Source organism: Hydractinia symbiolongicarpus, chromosome 15, assembly GCF_029227915.1.
Source record: "Hydractinia symbiolongicarpus strain clone_291-10 chromosome 15, HSymV2.1, whole genome shotgun sequence".
Taxonomy (NCBI): domain Eukaryota; kingdom Metazoa; phylum Cnidaria; class Hydrozoa; order Anthoathecata; family Hydractiniidae; genus Hydractinia; species Hydractinia symbiolongicarpus.
This window is the reverse complement of record NC_079889.1, coordinates 10881178-10904209: the sequence shown is the minus strand read 5'-3', so window position 1 is coordinate 10904209 and position 23032 is coordinate 10881178. Positions and strand designations below refer to the sequence as shown.

At 32.9% G+C, this 23032-nt stretch overlaps 3 protein-coding genes across 4 annotated transcripts; 2 read left to right on the top strand and 1 right to left on the bottom strand.

The window, feature by feature from the left end:
- Positions 1-342: 342 nt before the first annotated feature.
- LOC130628822 (uncharacterized) lies at positions 343-7792 on the top strand. 2 transcript variants are annotated; one of them, XM_057441839.1, is made up of 6 exons: positions 343-543; positions 1453-2776; positions 3524-3583; positions 4001-4303; positions 5311-5616; positions 7076-7792. In XM_057441839.1, the coding sequence occupies exons 2-5, from the start codon at positions 2380-2382 to the stop codon at positions 5607-5609; spliced, it is 1059 nt and encodes a 352-aa protein (XP_057297822.1). In that variant the 5' UTR covers positions 343-543; positions 1453-2379; the 3' UTR covers positions 5610-5616; positions 7076-7792. The 2 variants fall into 2 exon arrangements, with proteins under 2 accessions (XP_057297822.1, XP_057297821.1); XM_057441838.1 differs by having other exon boundaries at positions 343-2776.
- A 172-nt stretch (positions 7793-7964) lies between these two features.
- LOC130628821 (uncharacterized) lies at positions 7965-15811 on the top strand. The gene is made up of 5 exons (XM_057441837.1): positions 7965-8918; positions 9375-9557; positions 10606-10914; positions 11456-11776; positions 14346-15811. The coding sequence occupies exons 1-4, from the start codon at positions 8501-8503 to the stop codon at positions 11752-11754; spliced, it is 1209 nt and encodes a 402-aa protein (XP_057297820.1). The 5' UTR covers positions 7965-8500; the 3' UTR covers positions 11755-11776; positions 14346-15811.
- Positions 15812-17593: 1782 nt separating this feature from the next.
- On the bottom strand, positions 17594-19396 carry LOC130628716 (myb-like protein X). Its single transcript, XM_057441699.1, has one exon. The coding sequence runs from the start codon at positions 19394-19396 to the stop codon at positions 17594-17596; it is 1803 nt and encodes a 600-aa protein (XP_057297682.1).
- Between the last annotated feature and the right edge of the window lie 3636 nt (positions 19397-23032).

Sequence of the window (23032 nt, the reverse complement as noted above, 5' to 3'; positions counted from 1 at the left end):
GAAAATTAGTCCAAATATTAAAACTGCTTCGTTTGACAAACCTGTCAAAATTGGCCAAAACTTAGGGATATTTTTTCTTTCCATAGCAAAACCACCATCCTTGTTTCCAGGGCGTCTTGTATCTTTTATCGCTTAGGGATGAGGCAAGAGCATTGCATTAATTTATTTTCTTACAATTTCCTTATTATGAAAGTTGTATTCACACCAACGCTCCGGCTAGTTCCTAAAGCCGGTCCTCAGGCTTACCCCTGGGAGTCCTTGGAATAGAACTCGGTCCCTCTCTCAGAAAAAGCAAGACAGAGGGGAGCGGTCAATAAATCAAGGGGTGCTTCTCCTTACTTTCATTATCAATAGTGAAAGTAGAACATGTTCACTGTTGGAGAATGTTAAATTTGCCAAATAATAAGGGTAAATTTTTGGGACAGGGGCTTCAGCCAAAAAGTGAAATAATTGCCTAGCAGAAAAAGAAAAAGAAATTAAATGTTGAAGAACAAAAAATAAAAACAAGCTATACCAACACTAGCTACACAGCATGATGGAAGGGTGATTATAATTTTTTTATTTTGTTGGGTACTGTTTACACCATCCTTATAGCACATTTCACTAGAAAAATATAGCTATCTGGCTACCTAGCTGCCAAATTTAAATTTAAATTTTAAGCCTGGGTAGCTTTTTAACTTAAAAGTTAATAAGTAGGAGTCAGGAGCTATTAGGTAGCTAATGAGTGGAAAATCTGAGCAAAATCCAGCTATTTGATTACCTGATTTTGTTGATAAACGATTTTGATATGTAGTGAAGGGGAGGTAAACTACTGTTTTTAAGCCATTTTATTTGACTTGTGGTTGGGGACACGGCACACCACAGAGATTAGTAGGTCAATTTAAAGTGAAATTTGTCTGAAATTACATGATTATATGGCAGCTAATTAAGATAAAAGAATTACTATATTGTGTATGTTTAGAAATCATACTACATGGATAAACATTGATTACGATATATAGTATGTACATGCAAAACTTAATTACGTGTGAGCATAAGCTAGATGTCTAGCTAGCTAGCTGTCCTTAAAAATGCTGAAAAAAATACAAAACCAAATAATAATACCAAAACATAAGTAGCTATACATGCTTAGCATTTTTAGATATGACAGAAACTGGTATATACATTTACAAGTTTTTTTCTCAATTTAATTCAATATGTGAAATTAAGTCAAAGTTAAATTCCACACTAGTGAAAAGTGTGATGGCATGATGTTTCACTTTTGATTCAATGTTACATTGGAGAAGGTTGGCATAACCCCTAGAGGGGTGAATCTTTTGTGTTTGTAATTTCTAGGTAAGTGGGCTGTCCAAAGATCCTTCTTAACTTCGGGCGAAATGTATATCTTACAGTTTAACCTCCATGAAGGACACAATGCTAAAAGTATTTAAACATCCACTTGACATGATTTAGAGACCATTTGGTATGTTGCCTACAAAACACGAAAATTCAACAAAGGCCGTTGGATTGCAGAACAGTAACATCACCATGGAAGCGTCATCAAAGAAGTCGACAGAAATTCAGAGTCACCTTGACAAACATGCTGGCAAAAACAAACCATCAATAAGGACACCCAATAACTACCTAATACGAAAAACTGAAGGCCTGTTTGCAATTTGGGAGTTAAGTAATGCAATATAATACTTTTAGTTGAAACTTCACGAGGAAAGTCAAGAATATGCGACCTGGAACACCTTTGGAGGATTATTAGCAACCTACTAGATTGGTAATCTAGTGTCTCTATTGTGTAAACCTTAAAACACCAATAGAAAATAGATCATGCACTTTTGACAAAGGATTGAAGAAATATTGGGGTTTAAAGGTTTTTTGATGATGTTGATGGTGAGTTGACACATCTCTGAGAAAGTTAATCAATTTTGATCCCAGGTGGCCCCTAGTTACCTAATAAGAGATGACGCAGGCTATTTCCAACATATTGGGCATCAAACACGCAGGTGCAATGTAATGGCTTCACCAGCTATAAATATCTTCCTATAATTACATATATAAGATTAAAGGTGCTTAAAATTCATGCAGGTTTACAAAATCATTCAGCCATCACTCACTTCTTTGAAATTTCAACCTTCTTTTTCAGTGAAGTGTTCCGCATTTATATAATTACTTATTTTCTTTTTACAAATGTCAGGCATGTGGAAGTTGGCATATAATTTTATTCCTAAATAGTGCCGACATGCCTATTGTGATATTTCTAAAAAACTGAAATTTTGCAAGAAAGTTATCTTATTGATCTATATAAATACATTATTTGTTGTTCCACAGTGTTAAATATAGCCAGATATAAAAAAGAATACAATGGTTGATAAAGAAAGATGAGATGTTATGATATCCTACCATCAAGTGTCTGGAATGAAGTATATGAAAAAGATAAAAACAGCATTATTACAAAAGGGTTACTCTGTTTGGGTTGATGAGGATCAAGTTTATGGTAATTTAGGTAAACGAATGGCAGAGGGAGTGGCGCGTTCAGAGCTTATACTTTTATTGCTATCAAAAGGTTACGAGGATTCTAAAAACTGTCAGAAGGAATATAATTTGGTTAGTGCTCAACATAAGAAAGCCATTTGTGTAATAGTTAAGGAATATTATGAGCCTCCACTGGACAGTATTCTCCGTTTAATAATGGGAAACAATATGTACTATCCACTGTACAATGACACTAATGACATATACTTCCGCAATCTTCTAAAAGACATCTCATTACAGTTAACCAAAGAAGGTATGTTTGTTTTCTGCTACAAATTTTAAACATTTTTCCTCTTTCCTTAGTGATTCCTTTATTTTTAATTGGCATGTTACACAAAGTAGGAAGAGATTCTCTGCAACCACATGGCTTAAAATAATTTTCACCTTGTTGTACCCCACAGTGATTACAATTTTTTTTATCAGATTTTCAGTATTATACACTATTAGGATGGTTAAAACTAAGATCTGGTATGGTCATTGGTTCATTGTAAACCAATTTTTTTATAATACTACAGTTTTTGCATTATGTGTTATATGCAGTTTTACTGAGGACGATATTTAATGTTTACATAGTTAAACTTTTGCAGTCAGGGTTGCATCTTTTTTTTCATTTGTCTTGAATTTCTCTTGCGTGCCTCAGGCAACACTGATCTCTGTCTCAGGACTCTCTGTGTTTTGTGTAGAATATTAAGTCTGCTAAAGTTTCTGACATAATGGGGGTAAAAACTAGTTCTCTTTTTTTGTGTGGCCCTTGATATAAAAACAACTTAAGCTTGGGTTTATCTCTCTATTCTATGACCATCAGGCAGGCTAACAATGTGACAGAGATAAAATCTTAATGAAATATTTATCTGCCGGAAAACAAAAATGTCTTCCTTGTCCTGAATGATTCGGAGCGTATAACATATCCAACATATGCGACTACTAGTATACCCATTTTTTAGTTAAAGGTCATATATATAAAGTACACATTTAACTCACACCTTTTCTACTAGAGCAGATGGAGCTGCACAGAACCCACCTTATTACAAACCCACACCTGAATGTTCAGTAGTTGATGGTTAGTATTATTTAGTTTATATTCAATTTAGCATAATTTGTTGCTACCGTTGCTGCTTTTGTTGCTATTATTGTTGTTTTTTGTTTGTTTGTTTTTTATGTTAAGTGTTTGTTTAGCTTTGATGTTGTGTTTTCCCTGTCAAGGTTTTTGCATCGTTTTGGTGATCCTGGTTGCTGTTGTTCTTGCTGTTGTTTTTTGTTATTATTATTGTTGTTGTTGTTGTTGTTGTTTTTAGCTGCACTTGTTGCAATTTATACCTTTGCTAGAATGGGATTTCAATATCAAATTTAAACATGTGACGGCACAATAAAGCTTGTTTAGTCACACCTAAAGTCAATTGAATGCCAATTTAACTGTGCATGCTAATTTTTTAAATAATTTTTGTATATAATTAAAATGTAGTTTCTTTTGTTACAGAATTTTCAGAAATGTGCATGATAGCGTACTTAACAGACAAATGGTTCATGGAGAATAAGTATGCATATGACCGCAGACAGAGTTTTGCATCAGCTTTGGGTTTAAAGGATGCAATAGTGAGGAAGGTATTCCGTGCAAGTTTTCGAACAGATAATCCCATTCTGGAATGTATTTGCATTAAAGCGTTTGAAAATAAATGTTCAAAAGAAGAATTGCTAAGATCTGTTAACGCAGCTTTTGAGAAAGAGAAAGTGGGTTGCCAGATTAACAAGCATGATATTGATAAAGGACCTTTTATTATTGGTATGACATTTATATAAGCGGGATGTTTATATGCAATGTATGTTGTGTATTATAAGTCATATAGTAAGTCCCCTTCTTTAAATAAAGCAGCCATTTGTCCTTGAATAAATCCACATCCACTCATAAAAATATCTTTTACAAAGTATGCCAAAGACTTGTTGTGTTTTTTAAGTAGCAAGGGAGTAAGAGCAAGGCTCACCTCTGGACTTCAAGTATATCGAAGCACTAGAGCACACTATTCATCATTTACAGCTTTTAAAAAATAATATGATCTCATTTCTTGTACTTCGTCTCTTTTTAACTGCCAAAAGACGTACATCTCCATGTATGTGTTCAAGAAAATCACAAAATGCATTGTGTCAATTCCATTGTATTTGACAATATCGTCAACGGGTGTAGAGTGGCTGTTTCTTCACACTTTCTTCCTTCTTAATTAAGTACTCTTCAAACCTTTATATTATTTTTCACTCTCTATAGCTGTCACTACAAGACAGATCAAATTCTGATGAATGCTTTAAGCAAAACATTTTGGGACAGCGATAATGCTGATAAAAGTGCTTAACTGATTAGTATTGAAGCTGAACAATATTGGACCTTTCTTTGGAAGTCCCAACTAAAATGAAGCACTAATGCCGCAGTACTATTACTATTTTAAAATAGGAATATTTATTGTTTTTTACCCTTGAAATACATGAAAACCTTCTTAAATGCTTCCTGATTATTGCAAGAAAGTTCTGTTGGCTACTATAAAAGAGAAAGGGCAACAGCATAACACTCCAAAAAAAAAAAGAATCAAAATTGTTTGTAACATTAATCCTTTTTTAAGTTTATTTTTCCAACACAGGCTTAGATATGCCACAGTTGTGTATTACAGTTCATCATCAAAGAAGCCTCTGAGATTTTTTTATGTAGGTGTCAGCAAATTATTACTATATTTGTGAGGATTAGAGAAGCATATTATTATTGTTGTAATTTTTATGTTGACATTGCTTGTCTTTTATTTGTAGAAACCAGCAGCTCAAATATTGATTTAAGCAGTCTAAGTAGGCGTTCCAAAGTTTTCTGCATAATTGCTGAAAAGTGTGGTCCTGACATCAGATATGTTCTACATTTCTTGGTTCCTTATACGATATTGAAAACTTGGTTTTTAAATAAACCCGGTGATGTTGTGAACAGAACTGTGACAACTTTAAAACAATGGATTTTTAAAACGAAAAAGGATGATGCTACTTGGTGGAGAATTCAAGCAGTGTTGAAATTTTTAAGAAGAGAAGATGTAATTCAAGCCATAGTTGGCGAGAAATGAAGAAAAGGTATGTAGTCTCTTTGTAGGTCTATTGCGGTTTTTATTAAAAATGTTTGTAACTGGCCATGCCTACTATTGCTTGTTTCTCAAACCAGTATTTTAAAAGATAAAGTTATGAAAAAGAAACGTAGATATTGGCTTTTACTCGAAACTGCCCCTAAAATATCTATGAAATTCAGGTAATCGGGAAAATATAATAACTTTGCTTAGGATTCTCATCAAGATAAGAAGATTAAATTGGCTGTGGCACTTGGAAAGAATGGAGGGGTGTCGGTTTGTGTTCAAACCCTGGCCTAGTCATTCTAAAGACTATAAAAGTGTGAATCTATCCTTTCCGCTTAGCGTTCAGCACGAGAATAGGCTTAATATCTTAGGCAGTTTCTAATTGATTGCATTTAAAGCTTCAATGGGAGCTTTAAATGCACAAGGACCCCCATTGCAGTACCGTCATTGCAGGGCCTCATTGATAGCAGTAAAAATAGGAACTGGAAGAGGTTATCCTGGGAAAACAAATTTAATAAGTAGTCCACTCTTTTTGGCATGCATATTGTAACGCCAAGTTTCAGTGAAACTTCCTGTTCTGTCAAAAGGCGCTTAGTAAAACTAATTTGCAATTACAAATAGACTCATACTACTAACTAATTCAACTAAGCCACAAAACTCTATCTTCAAAAAAACATCTATTAACTTTGTTTTTTCTCTAATCATTTCATTCCTTGGGAGTCCTGTATATATTTTTCATATCAAGCAATCTAATTGGAAATTTTATTTGATATGTCTTACACTTGGTTTCCAAATTTGTGGCATAATTATGTTTCCAAAATCTATACATGATGAAAGTTCTGAAAAGCAATGATATAATCTAGTAGTTGTAACGGTGAATAAGCATGATTTATTTCTCAGGTTTTAAATATGCTTAGGTTATGCTTAATGGCAAAAAGATTTAATGACATATCCTTATGAAAAACTTAAAATATACTTATTTGAAAAAAAATATGGTATTTAAATTTTGAACATCAGTAATTACAACATAAATCGGACTACATACTGGTTAATTCAGGCATAAAAAAGAAAACTTCACAAAATATTCTTAGCATATGCTTAGAAATGACCAAATTTAAGCCCACGATAAGGCTTAAATTTATAAATGTCATTCTTATAAAAAAAACATGTATTCATTAGACAAATAGTGAATGATACATTGTAAATAAACAATACATATTTTCACTTACAAACTTACTAACTTACATCCTATCATTCTATAACTTCCAACCTTTTCATCCACACATATGAACTTAGCTCTTTGTGGTTCATCTTTGAAATGGACTTTTGGCCCTTTCCTTAGACCCTTTCTGTGAATTTAGACCTTTTCAAAATTTAAAGATTGTTAAGAACCTTATTTTGGTATATAAACTAAGATGTGAATTTTTATTGTGGATCTCATTTGATGATTTGTTTTATTGTAGATAATTTGGGAAACAAAAGAAAGCGCAATGTTAATCTTTTGGGTTGCAGGTGCTGGTATATTACAGAAATGTTACAGAAATTTGTATTTTTTTTATTATTATTATTTATATATATTTATTTTTTACATAATATTACTAGTGTTTCCATTTTTGATATAAAAGCTTAAGCATTTGGATAAATTTGGAAACCATTTATTAACCCTAAAAACCCTCCCTAAAGATAAATATTGGGTATTTTGTAATTTCTGGTTAAAAATTATCATCTTTAAAAAGCTTGTTTATCTGGGTTTTTTTATCTATCTGTTTTTCTTTCCAAATTGTAACTTTTCTTCAGTTAGAAAAGTTGTAATCGCAAAAAAAAGTTTCCGCAAAATATCCATACAGAATATCTTGCAATAAATACTTTATATTTTATAAGTTAATTTTGATGTTATTTTTACGGGTGCACATAGTTTGCAGTTTTTAAGATTTAATAATTAAAAGTGTAGGAATATGGTGTTTGGTTAAAGAAAATCTCAAACATATATGTCTGTCTACACAATATTTTTTATTTTTTACAAAGATTCATTTTACTAGTTTTTAATGATTTTAATAATTTTTGAAAATAAAGGGTATATTTTAAGGTAAATCAAATTTGCCATTACTTAACCGGATTTCCAAATACTATGTTTTACCTTGAAGGTATTAATTCTCGCTGGTATTTAATTTTGCGATTTGAAAAATTTTGCTCTTTGCAGGTATTCAATTTAGCAATTTTGAATTTTTTTTATTTTTTTTTGCGCCTATAATTAATTAATTTTGCCAAATTAAATACTCGCAAAAAATAATACATTTAAGGTAATTCAGTCATGTGTTTAGACGTACCAGAAGTCTTCATAAAAAAATTAGAAGAGATAACTGTTGAATATAATTTTGGTTTAAGCATTTTCTCATGTATTACACCTATACCTGAGATAGGTAAGGACGAAAAAAATTTTCATGACAATTTGTTATCTTTTCTTATTTCGAGGACAAAGGACTCCACGTTCTTTGTTCATTATAGTTCGTAAAAATTTAGCAAGAATAATAGTATTGGGCAACATAAAGACTTGTTTGAAATTTTGATCATGAAAAAGCCATTATTATCGCCTTGCAATCAATACAAGATTTTATAGATGTGGAGACTTTTTAATGCCCCCCTTCCTGGCAATGTTAAATTTTTAAGGCTCCAACACTGATTGTGGGGACCAAAATTTAATACCTGTCCACTAATTTATGTCTAAGATCGTGGTTGAGGTTTTCCTCACCTTGCTTTTTTTTCGTTTTATGTGATCTTTAAATTATGAACACAAAATATTTAAGAACCCAGAGCAGAAACTGTGTTTACCTAAAAAAAAAAGGATATGCATTGTTTCGTAGTGTTAAAATCACAAAGAAAAAAGCAAAATGACTGAGAAATGGGACATCATGATATCCTACCATCAAGCATCTGGTATGAAGTATATGAAAAAGATAAAAACAGCATTATTACAAAAGGGTTACTCTGTTTGGGTTGATGAGGATCAAGTTTATGGTAATTTAGGTGAACGAATGTCAGAGGGAGTTGCGCGTTCAGAGCTAATACTTTTATTGTTATCCAAAGGTTATGAAGACTCTAAAAACTGTCAGAAGGAATATAATTTGACCAGTGCTCAACATAAGAAAGCTATTTGTGTTATGGTCGAAGAAGGTTATAAACCTCCATCAGACCATATACTCAATTTGATAAAGGGGAGTAATATGTACTATCCACTATACAAAGATGACGATGACGCATACTTCCACAATCTTCTAAAAGACATCTCAAAACAGTTAACCAAAGAAGGTACATTTTGTTTTGTGCTGCAAATTTAAAAATTGATTTTTAGGTCTTTATTTTGCATTGACTATACTTTACATTGCTAAAATAACCAGTAATCAACCACAAGAAGCCCAGCTTCTTCATTCTACGAGCACAATGTATATGTTTCAACCTCGAAGTCTTAAAATTCATTACAACTGTTAAATTCTGTTGAAAGCATCTGTATCCCAACATTGATTCAATCTCCCTTTGTTAGGGTTGAAAGGCGTACTGCAGTAACTAAGAATCCTATCATTCTTCGTCACACTTTCAGCCTTTTACCCAACATCACCGATCACACTGTTTCACAATTCTGCATGGTACATGTTTTCCCAGTAGATAATGTAAACAGCCCAGCATATCAAATGTTTTTTTAGTTAAAGATTATCAACATTGTAAGTTGTTAACTGCAAAGCCAATATGAACATTCGATTTCCTTAGGTAAAACAGACAACTTACCATCAAGTTCTTCAAATGGAGACAGTGTAGGTTCAAAACCGCAAAGTTCTACTGATAAAAATGCAGAAGAATTAACACCAGCTTCCTCTCCAAGCAAAGACAAAGGAGATGCTCAAAGACCACATTCAGACAAGGGTACGCCTAAGAAAAATTCAGAAGAGGATGGTTAGTTTTTGTTTATTTTTGTTTAACTTGTTGTTGCTGTTGTTATAATTTTGTTTTAAATGTTTTGTTGTGGTCTTTCTGTACATGTGGCTAATAGTGTTATTTGTTGCTTTTGTATTTATTTCACCGTTATTGTTTTTGTGTATTTGTTATGCTTGCTTATTTGTTAGGTGGTACCTTTTACTCTAGGCCGACTGCAACATTAAATCTAATTATTATGAATCAATTTATTGTGTCGAATCTCTTCTGTTACTATAATTAATTCCTGTCACTTTTAAGAGAAAAAGGGGTGCTTGTGCATTCTTAGAAAAATTTAATGTACTTAAACCATTACACGCTTTAAATGGTTTAAGAATGCCAATAATCAAGAGAATTCGAAGGTAGATAATCGATTAATAATAGCTGATATGTATCCAATATTTTGGATACAATCAGCAAAATTAATTTTGGTCAAGATATTTGGTAAAATAAGATTTACAAATCTTAAATTTAAACACATGATTTAATATTAAGCATGTTTATTTATTCCAAATATCTAGATTAATTTGGCATGGTAAAAAAAAAAAAAATAATTTCAGTAAAAATTAACAACAAAAGAAAATTAAGTTAATTTCATATAACAGCTCAATAAGAGAGGGATTTGTATATTATTTAAAAAAACATCGGTTGGTTCAAGATTTAGATTTTTTAGTAATATATGACTCTAGATGTCTTGTGTTTAACATTTTCGCTAAAGTAGGGTTAAAGTGTATTTTTTGGATCTTTAGTTTGGCATTTAATCATTCTACGTAAATTTGATTATTTAGTGTATGCAATATGCTCGATAACTTCAATTACATGTTTTAGAGCTAATTGATTGTGTCATGATTTGCATAATTAGTAAAAGTTTGCATAATTAGTAAAATCTATACCATGAAACCAAATAAAAAGATTCCTGAACATATAAAATGTCTTTTAAATGAGCTCAACTTGTATTTTGCTGGAGGTAGACTTATAAAAATGGTAAGAATTGAATTTCTTCAATAAAACTGTTCTTCTTCTTTTATAGAATTTTTAGACAAATGCATGATAGCTTACTTAACAGAGAAATGGTTCATGGAGAATACGGAGCAAGTATTGGATAAAAAACAAGATTTCGCTTTTCAACTAGGTTTAAAAGATGAAAAAGTGGGGAAGATATTTAGCACCAATTTTCGAACCCAGAATCCCATCCTGGAATGCGTTTGCAGTAAAGCCTTCGAAACTAAATGTTCGAAAGAACAATTGTTGAGTTCTGTTAACGAAGCTTTTGAGAATTCTGGATTTTCACACGAAATTACAGAGGAAGAAATTAGTGATGGTCCTTTTAAAAAAATAGGTATGACAAAGACAGTGACTCCTTAAATAAGCCTGTTTTTTAATTAATCCTTATATAAAAAGCCTCTTGGAAAATAAGCTTCTTTAGCTCTGCCATATGATGATTGTTCCTAAGAAAATAAACCATTTCAAAGTTATACCTATAACTCTGTTTTTTTTTAATTAGCAAATAAATATAAATCTTTGTTACAAGTAGATACTATCAATACTTTTATTTTCAGAACACTCAGGCTTAAAAATTACTTCAATAATATAATCCCATTATAAGTACTAGACTTGTTTAAGTCTAGTACTTATAATGGTAATATTTTCACTGCCTCCAAATTAATCTTCTTTCAGGAATAAGCCCTATCCTATTTTTTGCAAATTTAGTCTCCAAGGTTTTTTTAAAGACTTCCATTTCGAAGAAAAATGAGTTTTAAAAGTAGAGTATGTTTGCAACAGATATCAGGACAGCAAGATTAATGAATGTCATCAGAAATATATCACAACGGTAATTTGTTGCTACCATTTGTTGCCACCATTTCTTTGGCATTTTTTAGAAACTGGTGGCTCTACTATCGATTTAAGCACTGTCAGGAAGCGTAATAAATTCTTCCGTGACATGGCTATATGGTGTGGTGATGAAAACAGATATGTTTTGCATTTCTTGGTTCCTTATATGATCGTAAGAAATTGCTTTTTGAATCAACCGAATAGTGTTGAAGATAGAACTGTGGCAACTCTAAAGCAATGGACGGTGAAAACGAAGAAAGAAAATATCACATGGGGGAGATTTCGAGCCTTGTTAAATTTTTTAGGCAGAGAGGATGTGGTTCATGAATTAGTTGGCGAGAAATAAGGATAAATTATGCACTTCCCTGGTAAGTTTTTTCTCTCTATTTGGTATTAAGAAAAATTTAAATAATTTGTCTTAAAGGGAACCCGATGTATAAAATGCTGTTGGACTTCTATTATAGAGCTTAAAAAGTTGGTTAACAAGTATTTTTAATTTTTTAAAAAGCTTCCTTTCTGTTATGAGTAATTTTAGACCTGTTAAGGGATGGGCATTCAAGCTTTATCAATACATAGATATTATAAAGGTGAATTGAATAGCATAAATTATTTTGCTTTAACATAAAGTATTTTTTCCAATAACCCAATAACTCGGGATGTGCAACTTGGTTTGCAATAAACATTTTTGGGTAGGCTTGTATACTATATGTTTACTCACAAAATTTGCTTGAAAACCGACATGCAGATCCAAAGTTATGAACTCATCAGCAAAAAGAGGCCAATGACGAGCAAAAACGAGTGTCATTTTGGTAAAAAATTATTTTACATTTCTGGAATAATCTTTTGAAGTTTCACGGTGTTGCCACTTGCTGCAACGCGTCTATTATTAACCAATTGAAATGTTTAAAGATACATATTCACTTGTGTGACATATATGCAGAGGTTTGTGTACAAAACATCAACAATGGCAGTCAAACTAAAGTTAAAAATGAAGAAGTATGCCATAAAAAAATGTTAATGTTTTAAAACTATGGGCGAACCCAAAGTTTTTATTTACTTAGAAACTCTTCATTTTTGCCCAAGTCCATAAGTAAAAAGTGCTAAAGAAATATCTTCCACAGCCATCTTCTTGTTTTCAATTCAAATACTATTGCATGCTCATTGCCCCTGTTCCAAAGGTTTACTATATAGTATGGCCAACTAAATTTTTTATATTTGACAATATTTTTATATTCCTACAAAATAGACCATTCAGTTTCATCATTCTGTTATGCAGTTTCATCATTCACTTATATGCAGTTTCATCATTTCAATTCAAATACTTCTGCATGCTCCTGAGAAAAATTGACCCTGTTCCAAAGGCTTAATATATAGTATGGCCAACTAAATTCTTTATATTCATCATTCGAATATATGCAGTTTCATCATTCGATTATATGCAGTTTCATCATTCGATTATATGCAGTTTCATCATTCAGTTATATGCAGTTTCATCATTCAGTTATATGCAGTTTCATCATTCAGTTATGTGCAGTTTCATCATTCAGTTATATGCAGTTTCATCATTCAGTTATATGCAGTTTCATCATCGGTTATATGCAGTTTCATCATTCGGTTATATGCAGTTTCATCATTCAGTTATATGCAGTTTCATCATTCGGTTATATGCAGTTTTATCATTCGGTTATATGCAGTTTCATCATTCAGTTATATGCAGTTTCATCATTCAGTTATATGCAGTTTCATTATTCGCTTATATGCAGTTTCATCATTCAGTTATATGCAGTTTCATCATTCAGTTATATGCAGTTTCATCATTCAGTTATATGCAGTTTCATCATTCGATTATATGCAGTTTCATCATTCGGTTATATGCAGTTTCATCATTCGGTTATATGCAGTTTCATCATTCGGTTATATGCAGTTTCATCATTCAGTTATATGCAGTTTCATCATTCAGTTATATGCAGTTTCATCATTCAGTTATATGCAGTTTCATCATTCGATTATATGCAGTTTCATCATTCAGTTATATGCAGTTTCATCATTCAGTTATATGCAGTTTCATCATTCGATTATATGCAGTTTCATCATCGGTTATATGCAGTTTCATCATTCAGTTATATGCAGTTTCATCATCGGTTATATGCAGTTTCATCATTCAGTTATATGCAGTTTCATCATTCAGTTATATGCAGTTTCATCATTCAGTTATATGCAGTTACATCATTCAGTTATATGCAGTTACATCATTCGGTTATATGCAGTTTCATCATCGGTTATATGCAGTTACATCATTCGGTTATATGCAGTTTCATCATTCGATTATATGCAGTTTCATCATTCGATTATATGCAGTTTCATCATTCAGTTATATGCAGTTTCATCATCGGTTATATGCAGTTACATCATTCGGTTATATGCAGTTTCATCATCGGTTATATGCAGTTACATCATTCGGTTATACATTTTGATCAAAAATGCGAAATGTAGTATATAGGTGTTTTTAAATAAATTAAGTTTCTTACTGAATTTACCCCTTTTTCCGTTCATGGAAGTTGCATTGGTCTTTACAAGTTGTTTTTATTTCCCTTACTTGTTGATGACTGAACTTGTCCTCAAATGCAAAAAAGACAACATTGATATATTTTTTTTTAATTCAAAATGAGGCCAATGATATCTTTGGCGAAATCCTAAATGCAGCGTTTGATGATAAACAAACATTTAAATATAAATGGTCTTAGCGCAGTTAGGTTTTTATGTGGTCCCATCATTTTCTATCATTATAAGGTTCCCTCATTATGCGATTTCTTTATATGTAGTTCGCTCATTATGCGAATTATATATTTTTTATTGTTACAATTAATTTGTAACAACCCCAATCCCACCCAGCCCCAATCCTGTTTAATATAATATATTTTGTGTTGATATTTTTAGAGTTGTCTTTGTGAGAAATAATGGTATGCGCAAAAACAAATGTGATATGCGTATAAAAGTTGAATTTCTAGATTTTTCACGGGCTAGGGACTTTTCATCTATATTTACTTTTAGTTAGATATATATTCGCTTCAGTAAAAAGGAAATATTTAGTTTGATTTAGTTCTCGTTAACATATCGGCGTATATGCGCATACTTCGCTATTAATACTACATTTTTTACTATAAGGGCAGAAATTTTTGCGTTTTTCGCATTTTTGGCCCTTTTTTGCGAAAGTTTTTGCCTTTAGAAATTTCAAAACAGCAAAACGCAAAGTTTTTTCACGCGTATTCGAAACCAGTTTAAAAATCGTGAAAGTTTTTTCACTCGAAATAATCTTTTTTCTCCAAGCAAATTTAAAGCCACTTTCTGAAATTCGTAGTCTTGTTCATCTTTATAACTCAAGCTGAAGTCCAAGTATGCTATTGATTGGATTAATGTCTACTTTGACCCTAAAAGGATTTTTATCATCGTTTAATGCACCATTATTTGTTTATTTTTTTTAAATATGTATAGCTACCATTCACATTTTGTATGCCCGCAATTTTTAAATTTTGTTATTTTAAAAATTAAAGAAGTTTTTAAGATATTTTTTTACCTTATGTTTTACAGGATGCATATGTTATTTTTATAAACCTTATTTTGCTGGCATTGGAACCTCCAATACATTTAGAGGATAAATTTTGTCGTGTTTTTAATTTACTGGTTGCCTAAATTAGCACTTTAAATTAATGTATGGATTTAATTTGAAAACTTTGACTCTTATCATTTTGTTTTATTTTGGTAATCCAGACAAATTCTCACATTTTCTATCATCAGTAAATCCAAAACTGTAAACTACATTTAAATGTATACCTTTAAGGAAAATGGATTAACATAAGAATATACCTAAATGCTTAGCAACCCTATTAAATTTTCGCATTTAAGCTCTACCTGTGTTCATTTTCGCACCTTCAATATATTACTATATATCATTTAAAGCCGAGGTGGCATAAAATGTTTTATTTTGTAAAAGTTAATGTTCAAAGTTATTTTTTATACTTTTAAATGAATTTCTGTATTTTTTATTCCTTTGTTGAATTCAAAGCAGAAGAGGTTAATTTGCTTATTGTATGTTCAAATAAGTTGCTCGTCGTTTTTGTTTTCGTTTTTCGCTAGCAATAGAATTTTGTTTTTGTTTTTGTAACGATTCTTTATCTATTTCGTACATATTTGTTATATTTTTTTAAAAAGAATGTATTTTTTACAATTTTTTGGAATATGCTTGTTTATTTTATTAAAATGATTAGAAATACAATTGTCTGGTTGTAATAATTTTTAGGAATTGCATTTGTAAATTTAATTTGGCACGATATTATACTCACTATTTTTAATTTTTGATTTCGAATCCGATTCGAATAATTAGAAATAATTTAGTTCTCTTTTTATTGACGTTTTTTTTTTTGTGTAACAACTGCCAATCTGTCATACAAAAAATAGGAGGTATAACTAACTTCGAGTAAAATTAAAAGAAAAAGATAAAAAACTTGAGTATCATAATTTTAAAGGCGATGGTAGCTACACAATCGAATTCAATTTGTCGAAATTATATTAAGCATTAAAATCGAAAACTTGATAGGTGATACACGAGAACAGATTTTTGATGTTTTTTTTCCGATAAGATATTTTCAGGAAGCAAAGATGGAGTTAAACTCGCTGCTATTGCAGGTATTATTTCAGCAACTGCAAATTCAAGGACGTTTGAAACGTCGTATATGGTAACGAAGTTCGGTTTGAGCAAGAAGAAGATTATTTTAGTTTTCTTTGGATGTCTTCTGCTAATGAGCTTCACTGCGCTTCTTCCAACATCCATTCACTGATAAAAATCTCGTTAATTTTTTTTATCTTTTTTGAAGACATGTTTTAAACGTCCTCTGTTAATGTTTATATTTCATATTAAAACCCGCAAGTTAAACAGGTCCGAAAAATCGAATTGGACAAGTCTGAACATGCCGAAAGTTTACGATTTTTACATGTGACACGATCAAATTTGTTGAATTCGATTAAATTCTATTAATATCACCACTTTTAGACATGCATTAAAACTTTTCAACACTCAGCTCTTTGTGTTTAAGATCCAAAAATGTTATTTTTTTTTAAATCTTACGAATAGGGTGACTACTCTTTCAGGAATTTTAGTAGTATGTCAGACATTATATATATATATATATATATATATATATATATATATAATATATTTACCACAGGGCAGTAGACACCTGAATTATTCTCGTGTACGAAGTAGACATGCAACAAGACGAAGTTTGCTGGAAATATTGGACCAAGGACGAGGGCAATGGCAGAAAGAAAAATGACCAAAAGTTTTGCTGACTAAGCATTTTCGTACTTTGTTTCTTAGTGAATAACGAATTTTTATTCTTTTCTCGGAGGAAAAGCGAGCGCTTTTCCTCCGAGGCTTTGTTACGGAGGGGGGAATTATGTTTATCATAGAGATCTGTATATTTTACATGGCTATCTTCACAAATATCGAGAGATTAACCTGTCTATTATTTGCAGGAGGGGGAATGGCTTAAATTGGGAGTCCTAGTGCATTTAATGCTCATTTTGAGCTACGCAGACCCAATTAGGTTCTGCGCTCTACCAGCAACTTCATACAACGGCCTATCTCCACAATCACCCTCACATGTTTTTGGTTAATCCAGGGCTATGGTAACATTCAATCGCTCATATTGAATTGCCAAGTCTTACCGCACAAAGTCATGGCTATGGCGTCACACAAATCATCATAAAGATTTAATGCCCGGGAAACGAAGTTGAGCGAATTTTGTGATACCGTTATGAAGCTTTTAAACCTCGTTCTATTTTCTAGGTGTTTAATGGTGGTGGTGTGGTTGGGATTATATTTTCAAAAGTTTTATTTGAAGAGTATTAAGTATTGTGTTGTTCAAGCCAGACTATACATGTAATTCGTCATATGCCCCAAGTTGTCTGTTAAGCTGGTATTTTAATTATTCACACAGAGTTGGTTCACTTGTTGAACAGCATTAAAATGAGGAAAGAGTTTGCTTTCATGTACGTAGATAGTGTGCAAGTTAAACAAAAAACAGGTTTTATTTGTAAGATGGTGAAAACTATATTTACTTGTCTAACGAATTAATTTTTAATCTAACATTTGCGCTATTATTGGGCAAACGAATGTTTCTAAAAGTTTAGTTACGTTTTAAGTCTTTTGCGTTATGTGCACGGCGTTTCCATGGATAATACGGTATGGTTTTTTCTTTATCGGCTACTTTCTTATACACTAATTCGTGTTGTGGACGCAGAAGTTTAATCCAAGGTTGAAACGGCCTTTTAACTCTTTTCACCCTTTTGTCGGAACTTTTTTTCGTAGTAGTGGTATCGATGTTGGCGTTATTGCTATCGCCATTATTTTCTTTTGTGAAATCGTTTTCTTCGGCTCGATTATCTATAATGTCGTCTTGCTCATTCAAACCATTGTGCTCGTCGTTTCCGCTAGTAAAATATTTTTTATGTGGAGGTGGAGGGTCAATGTTAGTGTCTTGTTTTCGTACCTCAAGCTCTCTTTCCATCTCGGATGCAAAATCTTTAACATATTTTCGTTTTCCCATATGAGGTGGTCGATATTCCTTTTTGGAATTCTTTTCTTCTCTTATTTGAACATTGGTTCTCTTTTTGTTGGTTAACTTTTCGTCTTCCAAAGATGGTGCACGTCGATGTTCCATCAAAGTATCATATTCATCTATGTCTCTATCTTCGCCAGCAGAATTATCACGAGTTTCTTTTTTGCCACTAGCAACCGGTGGTCTATCAAAGATTTCATCCTTTTTGTAAGAAATTGGCTCGTTCTCCTTTTCGTCTTCGTTTTCGCGCTTGTAAAAAGAAACCGGATGTCTCTCATCCGCTATCTCGTGTTCGTTTTCGCGCTGGAAGAAAGTAACCGGAGGTCTCTCGTTCTTCTTTCCATCTTCGTTTTCGCGCTTGAAGTAAGAAGCCGGAGGTCTCTTGTTCTCCTTTTCGTCTTCGTTTTCGCGCTTGAAGTAAGAAGCCGGAGGTCTGTCGTTCTCTTTCCAATCTTCGTTTTCGCGCTTGAAGTGAGTAACCGGAGGTCTCCTGTTCTCCTTTTCATCTTCGTTTTCGCGCTTGAAGTAAGAAGCCGGAGGTCTCTTGTTCTCCTTTTCCTCTTCGTTTTCGCGCTTGTATAAAGAAACCGGAGGTCTGTCGTTCTCTTTCCCATCTTCGTTTTCGCGCTTGAAGTGAATAACCGGAGGTCTCCTGTTCTCCTTTTCATCTTCGTTTTCGCGCTTGAAGTAAGAAGCCGGAGGTCTCTTGTTCTCCTTTTCGTCTTCGTTTTCGCGCTTGAAGTAAGAAGCCGGAGGTCTCTTGTTCTCCTTTTCGTCTTCTTTTTCGCGCTTGTAGAAAGAAACCGGAGGTCTCTCGTTCTCCTTTCCTTCTATGTTTTCGCGCTTGTAGAAAGAAACCGGAGGTCTGTCGTTCTCTCTTTCCTCTTTATTTTCACGTTTAAAATACGCTAAGGGAGGTTTATATTTAGTCGCTGAGTTAAATGTATCTGAATTTCTTTCTTTCCTTACATTTCTGCCGTCTCTATAATTCATGTTGGATAGGTCTTCTTCTCGTTCGTCAAGATTGAAAAGGTCGTGATTCTCATTCTCGTCCAACTTTTTCTCCTCCATATTTCGTTTCTCTATCATGGTGATAGGTAATTCCTTGTGGTTCCGTTTTCGTTGATGTCCATACCAAGTCTGCCACAGTTTATCCGGATGCGGAGGGAAAATTATTTTATTCACACCATGGTAAACTTTTTTTTGATTTTGCTCATTGTGAAATTGGTCTTCATCTTCATCTAATTCTTTGATCCACTTATTTTCTTCTTCTTTCTCGTCGTTTTCGTCTCCATTTGAAGTTTGTTCTGTGGACACAGCGCAAAAAACACCAAAGAAGAAGAAGAAAAGCGTTAGAATGTTTGTCTTCATGTTTGGTTGTCACACGAAGAAGTGGAAGATAACTCTTAACAATATCCAAACAAGCGATATACTTCTCGGCAGCAGCACACAATCTCATTGGTTGAATATATCTAACTCTACGTTTTAATTGGCTATATTTCCTTCCTTTCTTTTATAGAAGGGAGTGTTTTGAATGACAAGATATGAAAGCTGTCGAATTCTTAACAAATTGTATTTTATTATTTTCATAGCAATTTACAAAAGATAGAACTACCCTCAGGGGATCCTTCATTAAGAATGTATAGCATTGTCAACAGGTGTAGTCAAATCTTCTTGTAGTTTGATTTCGTTCTAAATACATCTTTTTATCCACGACATCCATATGCAAGAATTCATTGTTGTATTCATATTATTCCTCTGAAAGACTTTTGCATAAAATCGTAAAAAAAGGGAAATGTTTTTTGTTTTTCACCACAGAGATATTTCCTGATTAAAACTTTTTTGTGAGTGTTTTCGTAATTAGTGATTTTACGCGAAACTGAGTGCGCGCGAAATTCGTGTTTTATGTTTTTTTCTACTTGGAATATTTCTCAAAATACTTAGTATATAATTGGTCAGAAAGTCAAATCAAGTCGTTTATAAAAGCGTCAAGATAAAATGAAAACAATAAGCTAGGGTCGCATTTCGAACTGTATATAAATTAGAAGGGATAGTCAATTGTCTTTTACATTGTTAAGACGCATCAAAATGTCAAACCCATATGAAAACAGGTAGTTAGATTCGCAATTAGAATTGTATGTTTACTGGAAGATTCAACATGACTTTTTAATGATGTGTTTACTAACTATTTTAAGTACATGATTTTTGTACAAGAATAGTGTTTTTCTCGTTTCAACATAAATATTCTCCACTTTTAATCAAAAAACATCCTATCTGCTTAGCATTTTCTTTGCACAGTTAAGGTTAAAAATTTGAGAAAGAAAACTGGTGTAAAAATCACCTCTAAGAGGCAGTTACAGTCTAATTAAGCTGACAGACAGCCAACATTTTGTTGTGAAAGAAACTCTTCAAACAAAACTTTTTTTTTGATGAAAGCAAAATTTTAAGATGAGCATATTCCAAGGCATGTATGGGATGGTTGTGATGGGTTGTGGACGAACTAACCTACGTCTATGGTTGTGATAGGTTGTGGACGAACTAACCTACGTCTATGGTTGTGATAGGTTGTTGACGAACTAACCTACGTCAATGCTTGTGATGGGTTGTGGACGAACTAACCTACGTCTATGGTTGTGATGGGTTGTGGACGAACTAACCTACGTCTATGGTTGTGATAGGTTGTGGACGAACTAACCTACACCAATGCTTGTGATGGGTTGTGGACGAACTAACCTATGTCTATGGTTGTGATAGGTTGTGGACGAACTAACCTACGTCTATGGTTGTGATAGGTTGTGGACGAACTAACCTACACCAATGCTTGTGATGGGTTGTGGACGAACTAACCTACGTCTATGGTTGTGATGGGTTGTGGACGAATTAACCTACGTCTATGGTTGTGATAGGTTGTGGACGAACTAACCTAAAACGATGGCTAAAATTGTATGTATGTAGAAGCAGTAATGTATGCATCGAAATAAATCATCCTACAGGGGGAGGGTGATAATCGCTTCTGCAACCCTCCTCCTCCTGCACCAAAGAATACATTATTCATGCTTTTCTTTTACCACAACCTACAATACATAAATTATATCGTGTAAAAATGGATATATCTATTTTTGTTAGAACTTGCACAAAGTATTGCAAAATAGATTCTAGAAAAGTCGGAATATTTTTGCGGCATATCTTAATGCCATTTATAACGGGATGCAGTTTTCTCCCTAGTAAGACAGGGTTAAAGTGTGCATGCGCACGAATTAATTCTTTAAGTTTGACAGGAAGGTTAGTAAAGAAAAAAGCTTTGTTATTTCTTTCTAACCTAAATACGATTACAGATAAACATTTTCAACAATACCTATCGTATTTTTCGATTAAAAATTTCCCTTAAATACAATATGCGATGAAGGTCTCAACATGCTGATGTCAGCAGCGGGGACCTCTCAATAAAACAATAAACAAAGTAATATGTTCTATGGGGAGCGTTAGAAATTTAAATATGGCAGCAAGCTGTAAACAAACAAAGAGGCAGGAAAAGATATCCACGTAATATGACTTTACATAAGGAATATATTTGTGAGAAATTAAGTTAAAGAAATAAACTTCAAGCTCCAAAACTACCAAATATTTTGTTTACGGAGTTAACCAGTTATTTATAAATATTTGGCGTCTTTTTCTTGATCTGCCATTTTGCGTTTTCTTATTGAGAGGGTAATTGCTGTTGTCGTGGGTAACGAGCATTGTTTAGTAAAAGAAACTTGTGGACATTCCCCAGGAAAAATATATTATCTTTAAATCTTGTTGTGACGAGTTTTAGCAATATCTTGTTTTTTATGGCTTTCGTTGATGTTGTATGTTTTGTCGATTAAAATATAATTTTCCGTCAAACACATCAAAATTCCACCATAACATCTTGTTCCATGGCTATCTACATCATCGTCGTAGTACTGTCCGCCATCTTTAGTTTTGTTGCTATCAGATTCCATATTTTTAAATATGTGTCGATTACTCCATACGTTGCCGTCGTCTTGTTTAGTAAACTTCGTCGCTTCATTTTGGATGTCTTGGTTATTAAAAACTGCTGGTTATGTCTTGATCAACCAAACCATGATGCTCTTTTTCGGATTGTTCGTTAATTTCAATGTCGTTGAAACGTTTTGTCACATAGTTTGGTACTTTTCTTTTCTCCTGTTTCTTTGTTGACTTGCTAGAATAATGCGCTCTGAAAGATGGGCGAGCTGCTCTCTTCATACTTCTCTTTATCCTATTTGCACGGGGCAATTTTTTCTGCGCTTTTACAGCAACACTTTTTTCAGGAAGATTTATAATTTTTCTCTTTTGGATACTTTTATGACTTTGTTGATGCTTGTACCAAGCCCAAAATAGCTTTCCAGCAGGCGTAGGATTTTTCAAAGGAAACCGACCTTTCTTTTCATTCATCACGTGATCATTTGTTTGGGTATTCTTACTTTCCCGATCAAGAACCTTATGATTACTGATAACATCATCATTCTTCACTTTATTTTTTGAGACTTCTTTTGAAAACACTCGTCGTGTCGATTGAGCCACAAGTAGAAAGAAAGCAACCTTTAGTAAGATCGTCATTTTCGCGACACGACAGCAGTTTAGTCAAGCTGGTACAAGAATGTTTGTATTCGCCCTCTTTATATGCTAATGTGAAAACGCATACGTGTGTGGTTCGAACAAAGAGACTTTAGAAAACGTGACACTTGAAGTTTTTCTTCCCTGTATCTTTCAAATTCGTGCCCGGGAACTGTGAATACTTAAACAAAATCCCAGGGACTTATCTAGCTACAACTGTTATGAATTACAACTCCAGACATAAATTAATAGCAAGGAGGAGAGATTTCGAAGACAGTAACCAGAAGCAAACATGCAAAATTTTAGGCAGTACCAATTTCTGCTGACGTCAGCACATCTTTATTTCCCGCGCTTTTTTGAACTTTTGTGAGCCATGGAAAGTACGAGTTGAGTATTCAGTTTTTTACG